The 15101-nt window shown below is 36.2% G+C and overlaps 2 protein-coding genes across 3 annotated transcripts in view; both read left to right on the plus strand.

Annotated features, from left to right (window-relative positions):
• The first annotated feature begins 315 nt into the window (after positions 1 to 315).
• LOC132196307 (unconventional myosin-IXa) overlaps positions 316 to 15101 on the plus strand; it is a 42498-nt gene continuing 27712 nt past the window's right edge. For both annotated transcript variants that reach the window (XM_059618860.1, XM_059618862.1), the window contains exon 1: positions 316 to 701. In XM_059618860.1, coding sequence (XP_059474843.1) covers positions 389 to 701 — 313 coding nt within the window. In that variant the 5' untranslated portion in view covers positions 316 to 388. The remainder of the gene's footprint in view (positions 702 to 15101) is intronic.
• LOC132196311 (peptide deformylase, mitochondrial-like) overlaps positions 11677 to 15101 on the plus strand; it is a 54058-nt gene continuing 50633 nt past the window's right edge. The window contains exon 1 of the mRNA XM_059618870.1: positions 11677 to 11686. The gene's annotated coding sequence lies outside the window, so the exon portion shown is untranslated. The remainder of the gene's footprint in view (positions 11687 to 15101) is intronic.

The following is a 15101-nucleotide window of genomic DNA, read 5'->3' on the forward strand; positions in this document are numbered from 1 at the left end:
AGAGGACAAAAGAAAATGTATTTCTTTTTTTATTAAAAATGTGATTTTAATTTAGAATGAACTGTGAAATTATCTGGAATGAGTAAGAATTCTTGCATAACTGTGCCGACAACTCCATGACTTTGAAAGAAAAAAAAATGGGTAACGACGAAGTTACTACACAACACACATGATGTGTAATGTGGCGTGTACTACATTGAGAGGAGCGGGTCAGGCGGGCTGCGGGCCAGCCAGGGGCCGAGCAGTGCGCACGCCTCCGCGCCGGCCGTGGTTGTGCGGCCGTTTCAGTCTCAGTGCTCAGTGGTGCTCGGTGCTTCGGAGCGGCGCGAGGCTTCGTCGAGCGAGTGTCGGCGCTGCGGGCCACGTGCGACGAGGCGATGCCAGCAGAATGCTGCTGCCCGACCAGACGTACGACGAGTCCGACGGGGCCTTCGTCGACGCCGACCTGCACCGAGACAAAGTGCAGAACTGGCTGCGGGACTCGGTGTTCGCAGAGCAGCCGGGGGCGGCGGCGCCGCCCCCGCAGCAGGTGGAGGCCGCGTGTTGCGTGGCCAAGCGCATTTTGTGCACCCTGCAGACGTACGACCGCTTTCTGCAGGCCAACGGCATCAAGCCCGAGTTCTTTTGTCGCTACCGTGAAAAATTGGCCCTGCAGAAGCTTTTGTTGCGGAAACACGCCGGCGACTGCAACCACGGCCAAGGTGAGTAATTTTTACTTTTATGCATATCAAGAAAAAAGACTTTTATTGCAATTTCGCGACGGAAAAAGCCGCGGGGGTTGCGGTCGGGCAAATGGTTTTCGTGTTCGCAAGCTTGTCCCGTCTCGCGGTGCTGCATTTCTCGGAATTGTGAGCTATGCCGCTTTTTTGCTCACTTTGAAATCTGTTCATGCGCAAGTTTAGCACGTCCATTAGCAAGAATAATGATAGTATTAGTGTAATGATGGGAAATCCTTCCTTAATTATTTTGAACAGCAAATAATGTTCCTTTCTTTGTTACACAGGAAATTTCATCATATCAAATTCTCTGTCATAATTAAGTAATTTTATAGAAATTACTTAATTTGAAGCTGAGAAAACAAATGAAATTATTTAATGCAGTCCGTTTTTAAATTCCAATACATAATAAGTATTACAGCTTTACTTGCAAACGCACGCGATGAATTATAAAATTAATAATTGCTGATTATTTAGATTCAAATGAAGTGAATTATTTTAGTCTGTTATTATATTATAGATGATATCAACAAATTCAAGCTTAAAATTTATTAACGGGATGATAAAATATAGCATAATTGTTTGAAAATGTTTTTACTTTTTTGTTCTTCCCTCAGTGGCGTAAACACGATTTTCATATCAGCTGATCGGCATGCGCCGGCATTTAGGTCCAAATGAACTTGGGCAACGTTATGAGGCAACGATCCCATTTGTTTGGAATTTTTCAATCTTTCACTGTAGCTCAACTGCCATTTGCTATTAACAATAAATTATCTCCAGTGCGATATAATTATATTATTCCAAGAACTGGAATGAATTTTATGAAAATAGAGGAAAATTGGCTTTTTAAATGGCTCAAAATTCTGTTCATTGTTTTGATAGAATGAGAAAAAGATACAACGCAAGTTAGAAGTGCTGAATTTCACAATCAGACGGATTTTGATCATTATATTTATCAATGAAAAGGTAAATAATTTACATTTTAGATCAACTTCTTTAGAAAACACAGCGTTAATAAAATTATTATTCATTTTACGCCACTTTTTTTCTCAGAATCAACTACAATTTTACAGTTTTTTAAGTCATTAAATTGCAATTTCTTTGCATATTAATGGAATTGATATTGCCTGCAAACAGACACGTAAATCAGGATTTTTGTCAACCACAAGAATGAAATGCGATTGTCAATAAAATCACGAGAGCTGTTCGCGTTCAATAAATTTGCAGCAGAGTGTGGTGCAAAAAAGGCTGCCAGTCGGCATGTTCCAGCGCTCAACAAGTTTCAAATTTAACGCTCGATTTGCTCCTCTTGCGACGAGCCATTTTCCTCTTTCTCTCGGCCGCGCACCAGTCAATGAAGTGGTGACACGAGTTTGCGATTAAACGAATATAAAATCGGCGCTGCACTGCCTACTGCCTCCTTGCTCGCCGACATAATTCCTCTTCGTCTTTCCCCCGCGGTGACATTGTTGCATACGTTTTCACTTGAAAGTAGATCCTGCGAACGTACTGTACTCGCAAAGTTAGGTGCGATTCTTCTCATGAAACCAGTTTGCATAATGCGCTCTCGCCGGACAATCGACCGCTCTGATATTGTTATTATTATTGGTCTTGTCACCATTGTTTGCGCCGAGTGAAATAATGTGGCTGATATTCTAGACGTCCTCCTTCGTAATGAAAGCTAAGATTTAAACGATTCCTCCTATGAGAGGATAATTTTCAAATTACTCCTTTTTCCAACAAAGAGAAAAATTTTAGTTAGTTACTTATATTTTTTAATTATAAATTAAAAATGCTTTGTTATTTAAAAAAGATAATAATTGATTTTTTTACTTCCTATAATTTTATTTTATAAATTTAGACTTTAAATTGTATTAATTCTAGATTTTTTTAAAATCTAAAGACAAATCGATTTTAATTTCTAAATCAAATATAAGGATATACTCATGAATCTGAATTATTCTATCAGCATTTTATCAATTATCTTACAAAAGTATACTGCATCATCGAAACGTTTTTATTTTGTTTCATTTGAATAATAGAATCACTAAAATTTTAAACTATAATTATCTATATTTTGTCACAATAATACCTTTTAGTGATTTGCTCCAAGCAGAGCTATTTCCATGAAAATTCGCAGATTTTATTCACGCGCAGATTAAAGATGCATTGTCTGTCTCTCTTTGCAATTTAGAGCCGGACCAGGTGTTGTTGTCCATTCTCACGGCCTGCTCGAAGTTTCCGCGAAGCAAATTCAATTTGTTGTAGCATATCAGAAGTGGCCGTTCCATTTTAATTGCGACAGCGCCGGTCATTTGCAGACCGACTCATTAAAATTGCCTCTCTCTCTGGAGAAAGAGAAAATGATTATCACGAATGTCTGTTTGTTTTGATCTGCATCAGTCAGTGAGCGAGCCTATGGCAAAAGAAGACTCCCATATCGGTATTGTTCCCGTTTTGCATTGTTTGAGTGCACAATGAGCCATTTCATTGTCCTCATCTGCAGGGTTCTTTCGTACCCGAGCAGGAATTAAATAGGATTGGTCATTGCCAATGGTGCAGGCATTTTTGCCCGCCGAAGAAAAAACATACAATGTACACTCGGCTCTAATGAGGTGCACATGCTTGAAATCGCAGGATCTGATTGAACTGAATGTTGTGTGTCATTATACTTGGTTGCACTTAGGCGTTCCTGTTTTCAGTATTAAAAATGAGAATCAATTATTGTAATAAACTTAATTTACACTGGAAAAGTGGCTGAAAGATGACAAAACTTATTTAACTTATATACATAAAAACGCATGGTGTGTCGCAGGGAATGAAATTATAAATTTATTTTGTTGTTAAAAATTTCATTTTTGTTGCAAGGAGTAATAAATAAAATTTATTCTCATTTTTTTTATAATATTTATTTCTTTAAATAAATAATGTTAATTAAATTTGTTGATAATATTTATTTCTACCCTCAATTTTTTTTATTAACTTTGAGTTTGCTTGGTTATTAATATTATCACTTTGTATGAAAGTCTCTTACTTTAGCAAACATCTTGTCTTTTGTATGTGTTATTTTAGGTAATCATATCATTGTGAAAAATTGCAATCAAATCAATACGTGAAACAATGGAAATAATATTATTTATGATACGCAATAATTAATAGTTATTATATAATGCACTACATTGGTCCAAGATAAAATGGTGCCACAGACAAGGAAATGTTTTGGTCGTTTTCAAATGAACAAAATCAGAAAGAAAAGAGAAATAAATATGACACTTTACATTCGGCAATTTCTATTCCGCGGATGAGCTACATTTTTTTCGTGCCAACCAAATTACCTAACCCCTTTGGGACGTTGTCTCAAGAGGTATTGCTCAATTAGCAGGTCAATAAAATTTAACTGTTGGCTGACCGTTGCCGTTTGTCCGGCTGAGAGCGAAAGAGGCAAAAAGAGGTTTTATTTTATGTAATTACCGCGCGCGCATGGCTCACGCATTTTAATTAAGGAATGGAGAGAATTATAGAATAAGAAAAGAAAGGAAAGCGTTCTCGGAAATTTGATACAAAATGGGAAAACCACGCTTCTCTATAAGCTTATAAGCTGCGGTCGGCTCATAAATAAATGGATGAATCCGAAGCGACGACGCGAAAAAGCCGACGAGCGAAGCCGCGCGCGATTGTTCCAGCTTATTATTGGAGGCGGATCATAAAATCGGCTGCTTGCTCGCCGGAATTTGTAAACAAAAAAATAATGGGTGGACACGTTTTGTAAAAAGCGAAATAATCTCCTCTCGCTCGGCCGTAATATCGACAAATCATTAATTACATCTTTTCCAGCCGGCGCAGGAATTTAATTAATTTAACATGAGAGAATGATTTTTCTCTTGGACTTCTCAAAGTTTACTCCTCTTGATTTTAAATTAATTATGGGAAAGTCGGTGCATGTGTGAGGCCAAATGCGTCGCTTGATTATCTTTTAATGCGCCGCGCCGGTTGTGCTGGAAATGATGGTGTACTTGATTCTTTCCATCTCGTGTAGTAGGACTTCTTTTTCTCTAATTGCACGTGGTGCGAGTGTCAAATTTGCGAGCATTAGTGTTTTTGATCTCGCCGAAGAGTTGTGTCTCGTTAAACGCACTACATTGTAGTTTTCACGGGGACTTCTGATGCTACTGCACCGGACGAGAAAAAAAATATTAAAAGGCTAATTTCGTGCTTGAAACTATACAACTGCCTGTTGTACAAGTAGCAAAAACGAAATGTGATACCGCCGTGAAACGCAGGAGCTCATTATTAAGTCACACGTTCTTCTTTTGGAGAGGGAACATTAGGCACCGCCCCAAATATTTTACAGATCTTTTGCACCATCAAAAATAGATCAAAAATTAGATCGTCAGGCAAAAAATAATATTCTTTTTTTTAACAAAAATAATATGAAATATCAGCTTTTCATTTAATTTATTTCCAAAAATGAAATTTAAATTAACAAAAAAGCTTTTGCGCTATTAAAGTTGGCATATCTTTGATTTTTTGCCGCCAGGACTCATTTGCAACTTTTCGCTTCAGCTGCTCTTTGATGAAGAGCTTCTATAAATTAATTTGACAGTGAAATTCCAGCCATATATTCATTATTAATTAACACCTTTCCACTCCGGATGTCATCACTTGGAGAATAAATAGCGCGGCGGAAACTTCCTCTCAAATGCTTTTATCTCATGTCGCTGTGCATATTCTTTTGTTTCTCACGAGATAGCACCCAAACAAAAATGTGCAACGCGTCAGCCGCGAGTCGATTTGCATAATTCAATTAAAATGAATATATACAAATGTTGCACTTCTGGGAAGTGAAAAAGATAATTTTTCATCTTGGGCAGACACTAATTAAACTGTTTGGAGCGAGGAGAATCTCCTCCGAGGTGTCAAATCAAAATAATGAGTTTAGGGACAAAGAAGACTTAATTATATACATTTATAAGCACAAAGCGCCTTTGCAGAGAGTTCTTTGCACTTCCTAACCGTCTTCATTTACAAAGAAATTAGTTAAGATATGTATACCTTGAAAATAATAAAGTTCAATAATCAATTTCATAAAAAAAAAATAATAATAATAATAGTAAAATTTCTTCTTCCTGTATCTACTTTAATTTTTTACGCTTATGCTTTAAATATTATTCCGGATATATTAAGCATATTAAGATAAAGAATTTCAACCAATTATATAATCTCTAATAGGCGGAGGGTGTTTATTTTTTCTTCGGGAGAGTAAAAATAAACTTGTAAAGTATCTCTCGGATCTTCTGCTTCGGATGCTCGAAAAGCGATGACGTGATGGTGCGAAGGCCGCGTGGGGGCGGAGATTTTGAGCAAGGAAGGGTGTAATTTGGCGGTGCTGCAGAGGATCGTGATGCCGGCGAGTGTGGGAATGGAAAAGTAATAGCGGACCAGCGGGTCACGAGGCAATCAGGGGTCACCGTGCCACCTGCGAATGTAAATACACCTGTTGGCTTAGGCAGGGGCGGCCGTGCACGCAATTGCTGATGCATGGTGCCGGCGTGCATGACTGAAGAAAAACTAGTGTTGTGTGAGTTGCCAAATTGCAACCTTGAGTATACATATTGTTTTAAAATTGCACGATTTTTTTACCGTGGTTATGCTGAAGTGAAGTATAAATTTTTTTATTAAACTTGGTTTTTAATTTGTTTCATATTCATGTTTGAACTCACATATTTATAAATTGGATTTAAATATTTTCATGGAATTATAATATTAAAATTCACAAATTTTTCTCACTTGGGAAATATGTATAATTTAATCACTTATTAAAAACGAATCATGCATGCAGCAGGAATAAAACATTTATTTGTTTAAATTAGTTCCGCACATTATTTCAATCATTTTTAATATTTATTAATTATAGAATTAATACTAAAGCAAACAAATTAACCGAATTGAATCCAAGATCCAAGAACATTTTAAAATTCGTTATTGCAAGAAAATTTTACTTTTATAATCATAAATTGTGTTTATTAAAACAAACTTTCTAAATAACAAATTATCATGAAATATAAATTTAAATTGTCTATAAATTAATAAAATAAATGTTACTCTACTTTTTATAGCAAAAGCATCTATTTATTTACTAATTTGGTTCCTGTTTTACAATTTTTTTAGCCATCATCAGTGAAAAAAACTGTGATCAAAGATATAAAGTATCATAATTCAGAAAAAAGTTACGGTTCCAAGTATAATTTTATCATTTGGTTTCATTAAAAACATTAGTGTTACACGATTGGCACTAGTTATTGTATTATTATGAAAATAGTAATAAGAATAGATAGTTTTATTTATTTGAGCCAATATTTTATCAACTGTTCCTTGGTACTTGTCAGTATTTAACCAATTTTTTTCCAAATATAATAACAATGTGCTATTTCCACTAAATGCATACTCTGAATAATAAGTGAAATCTTTTGTTTTTTAGACAGAGATTTCCGTGAACAAAACTTGAATTATAATTGCAGTCATTCAAATCACCGCACATAAACTCTGTATAGCGAGAAAATTTAATCTATGCTTTATTTTTTTTTTTATAAAAACTATAAATTCCAGCTTTAAAATTAATAGCGTTTGCGTTTACCCATCATCATTATGAACACTTGCATTAACAACGTTGCATAATTTTGCTTTGCAAATATCTCAGCTGCTCATAAAAGCGATTATTAAAATTTACGACGTGCAGCGTTCGAGAAATACACAAATGGCGCGATTCGACGGAAAAATACTCGGCGAGCGAAAATGAGACACGGTGCACAAGTTAGACAAAATTATTTATCGCAGGCGAAACGAGTTTGCCGCGCGGCTCACAATAAATTGCGCCAACGATCACTCTTTTTGTAGAATGCCTGCTCGTGTGAGTTTTTCCAGCACAAAACGAGAGGATATTTACGGCAGATTAAAGCGGAATGCCTGCTGTTAGACTGCTCCTTAATCGCCCATATTTTGATTGCATTAATTGAATTTATTGTCGGCGGGCCCGGTGGCGCGAGCAGCGGGTCGTCCTTTCCGGACCCCACAAACGCCGCGAATTCAGCAACCGAAGAAACGAACTGTGGGTAATTAGCTCTCCCTCTCAGCCGCCTCTAATTAATCACCAACTGCGTCCGTCGTTATACATTATTTGCCGAGAGCTTCGGCCGAGGCAATTTGGCGAAACTGGTCGCCCTCTGCGCGGATTACGAGCCTCCTATTTTAAGCCCGAGTACTTATCAGTCGCTGATCCCGCGCATTTGCATAAAATTTGCCAAAACTCGCTTTCAGCCAGAGGTGCTGTGACAAAACCCTCAACTACTTGCATCCGACGTGCTAATTTCACTTATCAAGAACAAGTTCTGTCACCCGCTGAGTAAACAGATAAATATAAGCCTCAGTTCATCATCAGTTGTCTGTTAATTTTCTTGGTTCTCAACAATTTTAGGTAATTTTCTTTATTTTTACTTTGCTTCCTTTCAATCCCTTTTTGATTTATGTTTTTAATACAAATTTGATGTTATTTCTAAATTTAGACTCATCTGCTGTGTTTTTTTTTTTTATTCTCTTATTCTTGAGTAAAAAAGGTGAGCACCGCGAGCACTGCTTGTCTGGCTGCCGCCAGCAGGACACAACCGAGATTTGTGCACGCAAAAAGTGACGACTAAAGAGGGAATAAATAATGACAAGCGCGATTGCACGAGTCAGTACAGAATTCATGGTTGTACATTTTTGCCACAAGCACTCCTCGCATTTCTTCTCCTTCTTGTTGCAGATGTTCAGCAGCGTGTTTGAAGCCGCGCTTGTGCAACGAAATGTGATTATTATTCTTTTCTTTTGAAACGTTCAAGTAATTCTCCATGCACATGAATATTATAATAAATGAAGATCTCTAACACGCAATATTTAGAATTGGAGAAACTTTTCCGTTTTTTTTTTCTAATTAAATATAAACTGATTCTTTAAGAAGGATAAAAACAATGAAAATTCAACAACAATTGGAATAACTTCAATAATGGTTGATAAAGTAATTGTAAAATTACAAATCAGTTGGAGCGAAACTGTCTGATTATTTCCGTAATTATTTAATTATTAATAAAATGACTTTGGTGAAAATTTAAAATATTTTTTGCAAAAAATGAGGGCAGTGCGGAGATAGGCGTTGTATCTCTGTAAAATTATCACTCAAAAGTCACTGATTTTATTTGTATTAAATCAACTGCAAAATTACTTATATTTTTCTTTATTTTTTTTTTTAAATTTAATATATTTTATTTATACTTCTTTAAATACTCATGTAACAAATAATTTCCTTCAATAAAACCAGATCATATTCATAAGCTTTGGTATATGATTGAAAATGAAACGTGTTTTCACTCTCGTTACACTCACAGAAAAAATTTAGATCCGCATCGTGTTTACTTTTGCGATACTTCAGCTATACTTTTGCTATTCACTTGCTTTACTTTTTAAAAACTGTATACCTGTTTAACACGGGCCTTATGAGGGAGGGTTTTTATACCTGCTCGTCAAACTATTGTGTTTTGTAAAGAAAGGAGGGGGAGGGATGCAAACGCATGTATTTTAGAGCGCGGCCGGCAAGGGTCGCGCAGCAGGCGAGCTGTCAAAAGTAAACCTAGAGTATTGCAAATGTATGCGTGCGGGACCGAAAAATAAGCGTTTTAGACCGCGAGACGTGATGAATACTAAAAGTATACTAGAAGTATCGCAATTGTAAACACGATGGGTACCTAACCGATTTCTGTGAGCAAGAATCCCATTTCTATTTTGTAATAAAAACCCTGAAAAAGAAAGATGCGAGAAAGTCAAAGTCACAACAGAAAATTCCACTCGCGTCTCATTAACAAGCTTTAATTGAGATTCATTGACGGCATCTCGCGGGCAGCCGAGTTGTAAAAAAAGCGCGGCTGCTGAAACTGCTTCTGCTCTCCTCGGCTTTTATTTATCTATACGCCTTTACACCAAAAAGCTTCTTTCAAATGTTTTCTTTTATTGACTTTTTAATCCAATTCAGATCGTTGAACTGCCCTCGTCCAGATTGTATACGCTTCTGCCTAAGTAGTGGCACAGCCCATATAATATATAATGTGTGCTCTCTCAACACTCGGGCGGCTGTCAAAGCCCACGTGTAATAAAACACACAAGTTAAAACGAGAGAGCTACCGTTTCGGATCATTTTTATATTCGGCAGCATTTTTTCTTCTCGCTGCTAATCGGCGCGGATGGAAATTGAATTAGCACAGCCGATCGGGCCGCGGATGATTCTTGGAAGAAAGCAGCCTGCTCTGATTTAAAAAAGTATAAAAGAGGCGATACGTGGCGGGAATGCACAAGTCCGAGCCGCACACTGGATTCGTTTTGATGTCTTCCCCACAAAGACTGATTTAAATAACTGGTTATTTGGGCGAAGTAAATTCATCAGAGGACACATTTCAACTCTTGTATTTTATGTTTGATGGCTGGTGACTCTGGGACCGATTTTTCTTTCTCGTCTTTTCTCTCTGCCGAGAGTGAGTTCTTTTCTTCGGACCGAGATATAAATCTAGCATTTCGTCAAATTTCACGAAACGCAGAGAGAGAGAGAGAGACGAGAAATTGAATCGCTGCCGTGCGCCGAGGGTCGCCTCTGCGCCGCGTCTTCGTTAAATCCGATCCGTGAGGATATAATTCTTTATAAACTGCATATCAATTTAAATGTGCCGGCTCAGGTTGTTTTTGGCAAATTTATGAGTAAAGCGATGGTCTAGGATCATGTTTAGGAATTCCAACTGGTTTCTACTAAAGCTGATTCCACGTTCAGCAGACCCTAAAAAATAGTTCCCTTTCCATTGAGCGCATATTGCTGAAATCCTATACAAAAAGAAACTATTATTTTAACAAATTTTGGTTGAATTATCTTAAGAAAATTGATGAATATATTAGGTATTAAAAGTTGTATGTACAAACTTCTTCCGAAAACTCTTCACAGATAAACAAACTTCTGAAACAGGTTTTTGTTGTTCATCTTTAATATTTTTTAAGATTTTGCATTTCACAATGAAAATTAAACCAAACATTTTTGCATTAAATTTAACATTGTACTTTTAAATGTGTTGTTTTTTTATAGGAAAAATTAAATGTTTCATATTTAAAAAAAAAATTATTTATTTTGTTTTATATGTCATATGAACAAATAGTGCAAAATTTCATTTCAAGAGATGTGCAATGTCTGATTGTTATATATTTTTTTTTCTGAAACTAAAAAAACATTTATAATATTATATTTATTTATAAAATAACTCACTTAAAATTAAATATATAACAATTAATAAGTTTTGCATAGCTAAGCTCTATCTTCCTCCATTTTAGCGTATTCGGTTACTTGATCCTGTTTGTTCATTGAAGGAGGTGATATTGGGAAATATCAGTTTCGCCACAGAGTTTACACTGGCAATTTCCTCCCGCGGCATGGAAAGTTTTATCCTAAACATATCAAATGATGAAATCCGTGCAATACAATTATAGTTTGAACTTGTCAATTTTTATTTTTAAACAAGAGATTTTTCCAATAATCATGGAACATCGCCGGCGTTTATATATATTTATATTTAAAATGGCGCTCTTTTCTCAACCGAATATTTGTCAAGAACTCTTCATAAGCACTTTTATGATCAGCTAAATTAAATGTTTACTTAATTTTAGTTACAAAAAAGCTCTTCGTCGCCAATCAAGAGATACAGTTATGAGCTTCTGGCGTTTACTTCTCCTATAACTTTTTCAAAATATCTTGTTTTTCACGTCGCACGTGTCTAAATTGAACATTTTTATTCAATAGAATCGCGATTATTTACTGCAAGCTATGAATTTTTGAAAATTAATTTACCAATCTCTAATCTAATCAATCAAAATTGATAATTTATGAAAATACTTTGGTGTCACTTTGAAGCAATGGATCTGTCGGTCAGCAGCAGTATTATCTCGACCCTTTTGCTTTTGTGTCAGGATCAGATAGCTGCGCATTTTGACATGGAGGTGCCCTGATTTTCCCCGCGATAAAAGTGTTTCATCAAGTTGATGAATGCCGAGCAGCGCGCAGAACAAAGGAAAAGGGTCGCGGCGGCGACGCGCAGGTGGAAAGATATTAGGCCGGTTCATGTAGCAAATTAATGGCCTAAATATTGGAGCAGCAGCAGCAGCAGCGAGCGCAGGCTCCTTTCATCTTCCAATTATTAAACAACAATAGAAACACGCTGCCGCTGCGTCCTCGGCCGGCCTTTGTCGAGAGCGCTGCAGCAGCGGCGACGTGACGAGGATGCTGCCGCCGAGAGAGCGAGATCAAATTGTTGTCTTCTTTTTGTTATTCTTATTATTTATTATTATCCACACACTCACGCCGCGCGCGGCGATGCTGGCGCACAATGAGTTTGGCTTTTTTCACGTTCCCTCTCGCCAAAAGTGTTTCCTCGGCTCTCTGTTTTCTTTACAGCGTTACAAAACGAATCTCTCGCGCCTTGAGAACGAAAGTGGGGAAAAAAATCTGTGTCCAAAATGTCGTGTGATTGGAGGCACTTTTGGTACAAATTCCAAGTAAAAGCAGTTTTTTTCACTAATTTTTCTGGCCAATGAGAAATTCTCAGAAAGGTCTTTTCCAGAACTTCAACCTTTTTCATTCAAAGGTTTTTCATCTTGAGCAATTTCTTGGATTCGCTGTGGGAAATACGAGTTGTTATTGTTTGAGTTCTATTAAATTATTTCCTTTTGCAGACTAGTAGCTCATATATATGTGAATTTTATTAAATTTAATTTTGTGTGTTATTTATGCAGCCTAGTAATACACGTTTGTGGAGCAGGTTGCATAACACTTTTCTTTTTAATTTTTTACATGTTTTGATAAAAATTTAAAATTTTGAACGATTTTTTTTCAGCATGTAGTCACAAATTTTATAAGAAAATCATTAAATTGGTTCGATTAAAAATTAACCTGCCAAGAGAAATTAAATATCATATTTATTTTTTTCAATAAATTTTTAATTTGTCTTTATGATATTTATTAAATTTTTATAATTATAAAATTGTTTATATTTTAATCTAATAAAAATAAATTTTAAGAAGCTTTATTTTCACCCGCTTTGTTCTCAATATTTCAGATCAATTTTTAATATTTGCATTAAATTTATTAGTGTTTATTCTTTAAAGCACTATTATTGAATCAATAAATCTTCATCTGATGTGAACGTATCTCTTATGATTAAAACTTAATTTTAAAAACATTTTTCCCTACTTATATGTTTCACTTTCAGTTTCACCTGCGGTAAAGCGTCCACTGGTGCCCTAAAACCCGCGGCCATTCCGAAACTAGTTTACTTCAAAACGACTTCTTTCGTTCTTTCGGCCGGCCGAGAGGAATGGAATTGACATAATCACAAAACTTGTTCGTCAACCCCACTCGGTGTAATTCTATTTACAAATTCCCGAGACGCACAAAATAAAAACGGTGCTTCCAAGAAGCCCGAATTACACAATTTATGAGCTATACAAGTAAAAAAAAATGTATTATGTTAAATGTTCAACGCGGGGAAAAAGCAGCGAGCTCTGCCTTTTTGATAAACGTGCTTGAAAACAATTTTATCCTCTTTTCGCCATACCACACACACATCGCGCGCGGCGGCCATTTTTAATCCTATTATACATCTTCATATAAATTGTTTGTTAATGAGGAGATTAAGGTGCTATGGAAAAAAGACCGTGACAGCCAAGCAACTTTTTCTCAGCGCCTGCAAACGAAAATATGACAACAGAGGTTCGGGAAATAGATAAATTCCGAGCGATTTTATCGCTGAAAGTAGAAATATTTTTTTATCGTGCGGAGCGCCATTGTTTTCCGGCAGGGTGCTGAAAAGGATGTTCACTTTCTGCACCAGAAACCGCGCGGGTGACGAAGAGTGAGAAAGCAAAAAACGAGCACCTGCGACGATTATAAGTTTTAAATTTTCGCATTCAAGTGAAGCTCCGCCATTTTTTCTTACTACCGCGTTGATGTGTTATCGCGGAATCGTTTCTTGAAAAATGGAAATGTATGCTCGCGGTTGGAGGCGGAATGGCGCCTTTTGAGGGAAGACAAAAAATATACACATTCTCGGCTTTTAAAAGCATGCTCGGCACTAATGAGTTTCATTTTATGTTAACAATAAAAGCGCGGCCTTTAAGAGATTGATTATACTTCTGCTAAAGCGCTCTTTGTAGTTTTATCATAGGCGCAGTCGTAAAATCCACCAAGAGTTCATCATTAAAAGGTAAAACTCGGATGAAAAAGCCCTCTGTGTGCCGGGCCGGGCTGCACTCTCGTCGGGACAGCAGGAGAAGCCCAAGGTCAATGTCTTTACATGGACAAAATATACATATATACACACACACGCTGGTCTGCTTAATGTGAAAATTTATCCCCCATTCACGGCGGAAATATTTTTATTTTCAGCGTGCTTGCCTTCTTATACATAATTTGTTATGAAAATATTTCGGCAGTCTCTCATCCTTTTCATTTTCGCTGGCGGAGATGAGCTTGAAATGTGGGCAATATAAGTCGCACAGATCAGCCAATGCATTAAGGCACAAGAGGCACCGTCTTTTGCTAAAAGTTTCATGGACATTCAGATTTAATTGTTTTTAAACCCCTTAAATATGACCATTATCGTTTATCAGACAGAATTCTTAACTTTGCGCTTAATTGAAAATAACCTTTTTGCTGCTTTGAAATATGTGGAGAGAAATAATAAGCAGTTTAGTTTTACGCTTTCTGAAATAATTTTTATATCAATTGTAACCAAAAATGAATAATGGAAATCTGTAAAATAACAATTGTTAGCTAGTTTATTAAATTTGTGTCCATTACTTTATTTTATATTTATCAATTTGTACAAACAGAATAAAGCAGAAATTAAATTTGAAAAATACCATATCGTCGGAATAGAGATCTGGTATTTCATTTTAGCTTTTTTTTAATTAATAGTTTCTGGCCAACCATAACGTTCTTCTTGACTAGCTCTGGACTTATGGAACTTCATGTTGTTCTCCAGTCAAGTCTTTTTGATATTTAATAATTAAAACTTGAGTTATTAATTTTTTGTTATATTTTAAGAAGAAAAAAAAACACAGTTTTTAAGACAAAACCTTTTCAGGTTTTATCATCGAAGTTTATTTTTGCAACTTCGAAAAAAGATTGTAACGCTGGAGTCCATAATGTTTCAAAATGAAAAGATTTTTTTAAAGTTGTCATGCTGAAACTAGACCGAGCTACCAAAAATGTTTTATTATTTCTCAGTGTCCAGTTCAAGTTTCATAATCTTTCTCCGACTTGCATATTAT

This window comes from Neocloeon triangulifer, unplaced genomic scaffold (assembly GCF_031216515.1).
Source record: "Neocloeon triangulifer isolate White Clay Creek 2 clone unplaced genomic scaffold, ASM3121651v1 ptg000012l, whole genome shotgun sequence".
Classification (NCBI taxonomy): domain Eukaryota; kingdom Metazoa; phylum Arthropoda; class Insecta; order Ephemeroptera; family Baetidae; genus Neocloeon; species Neocloeon triangulifer.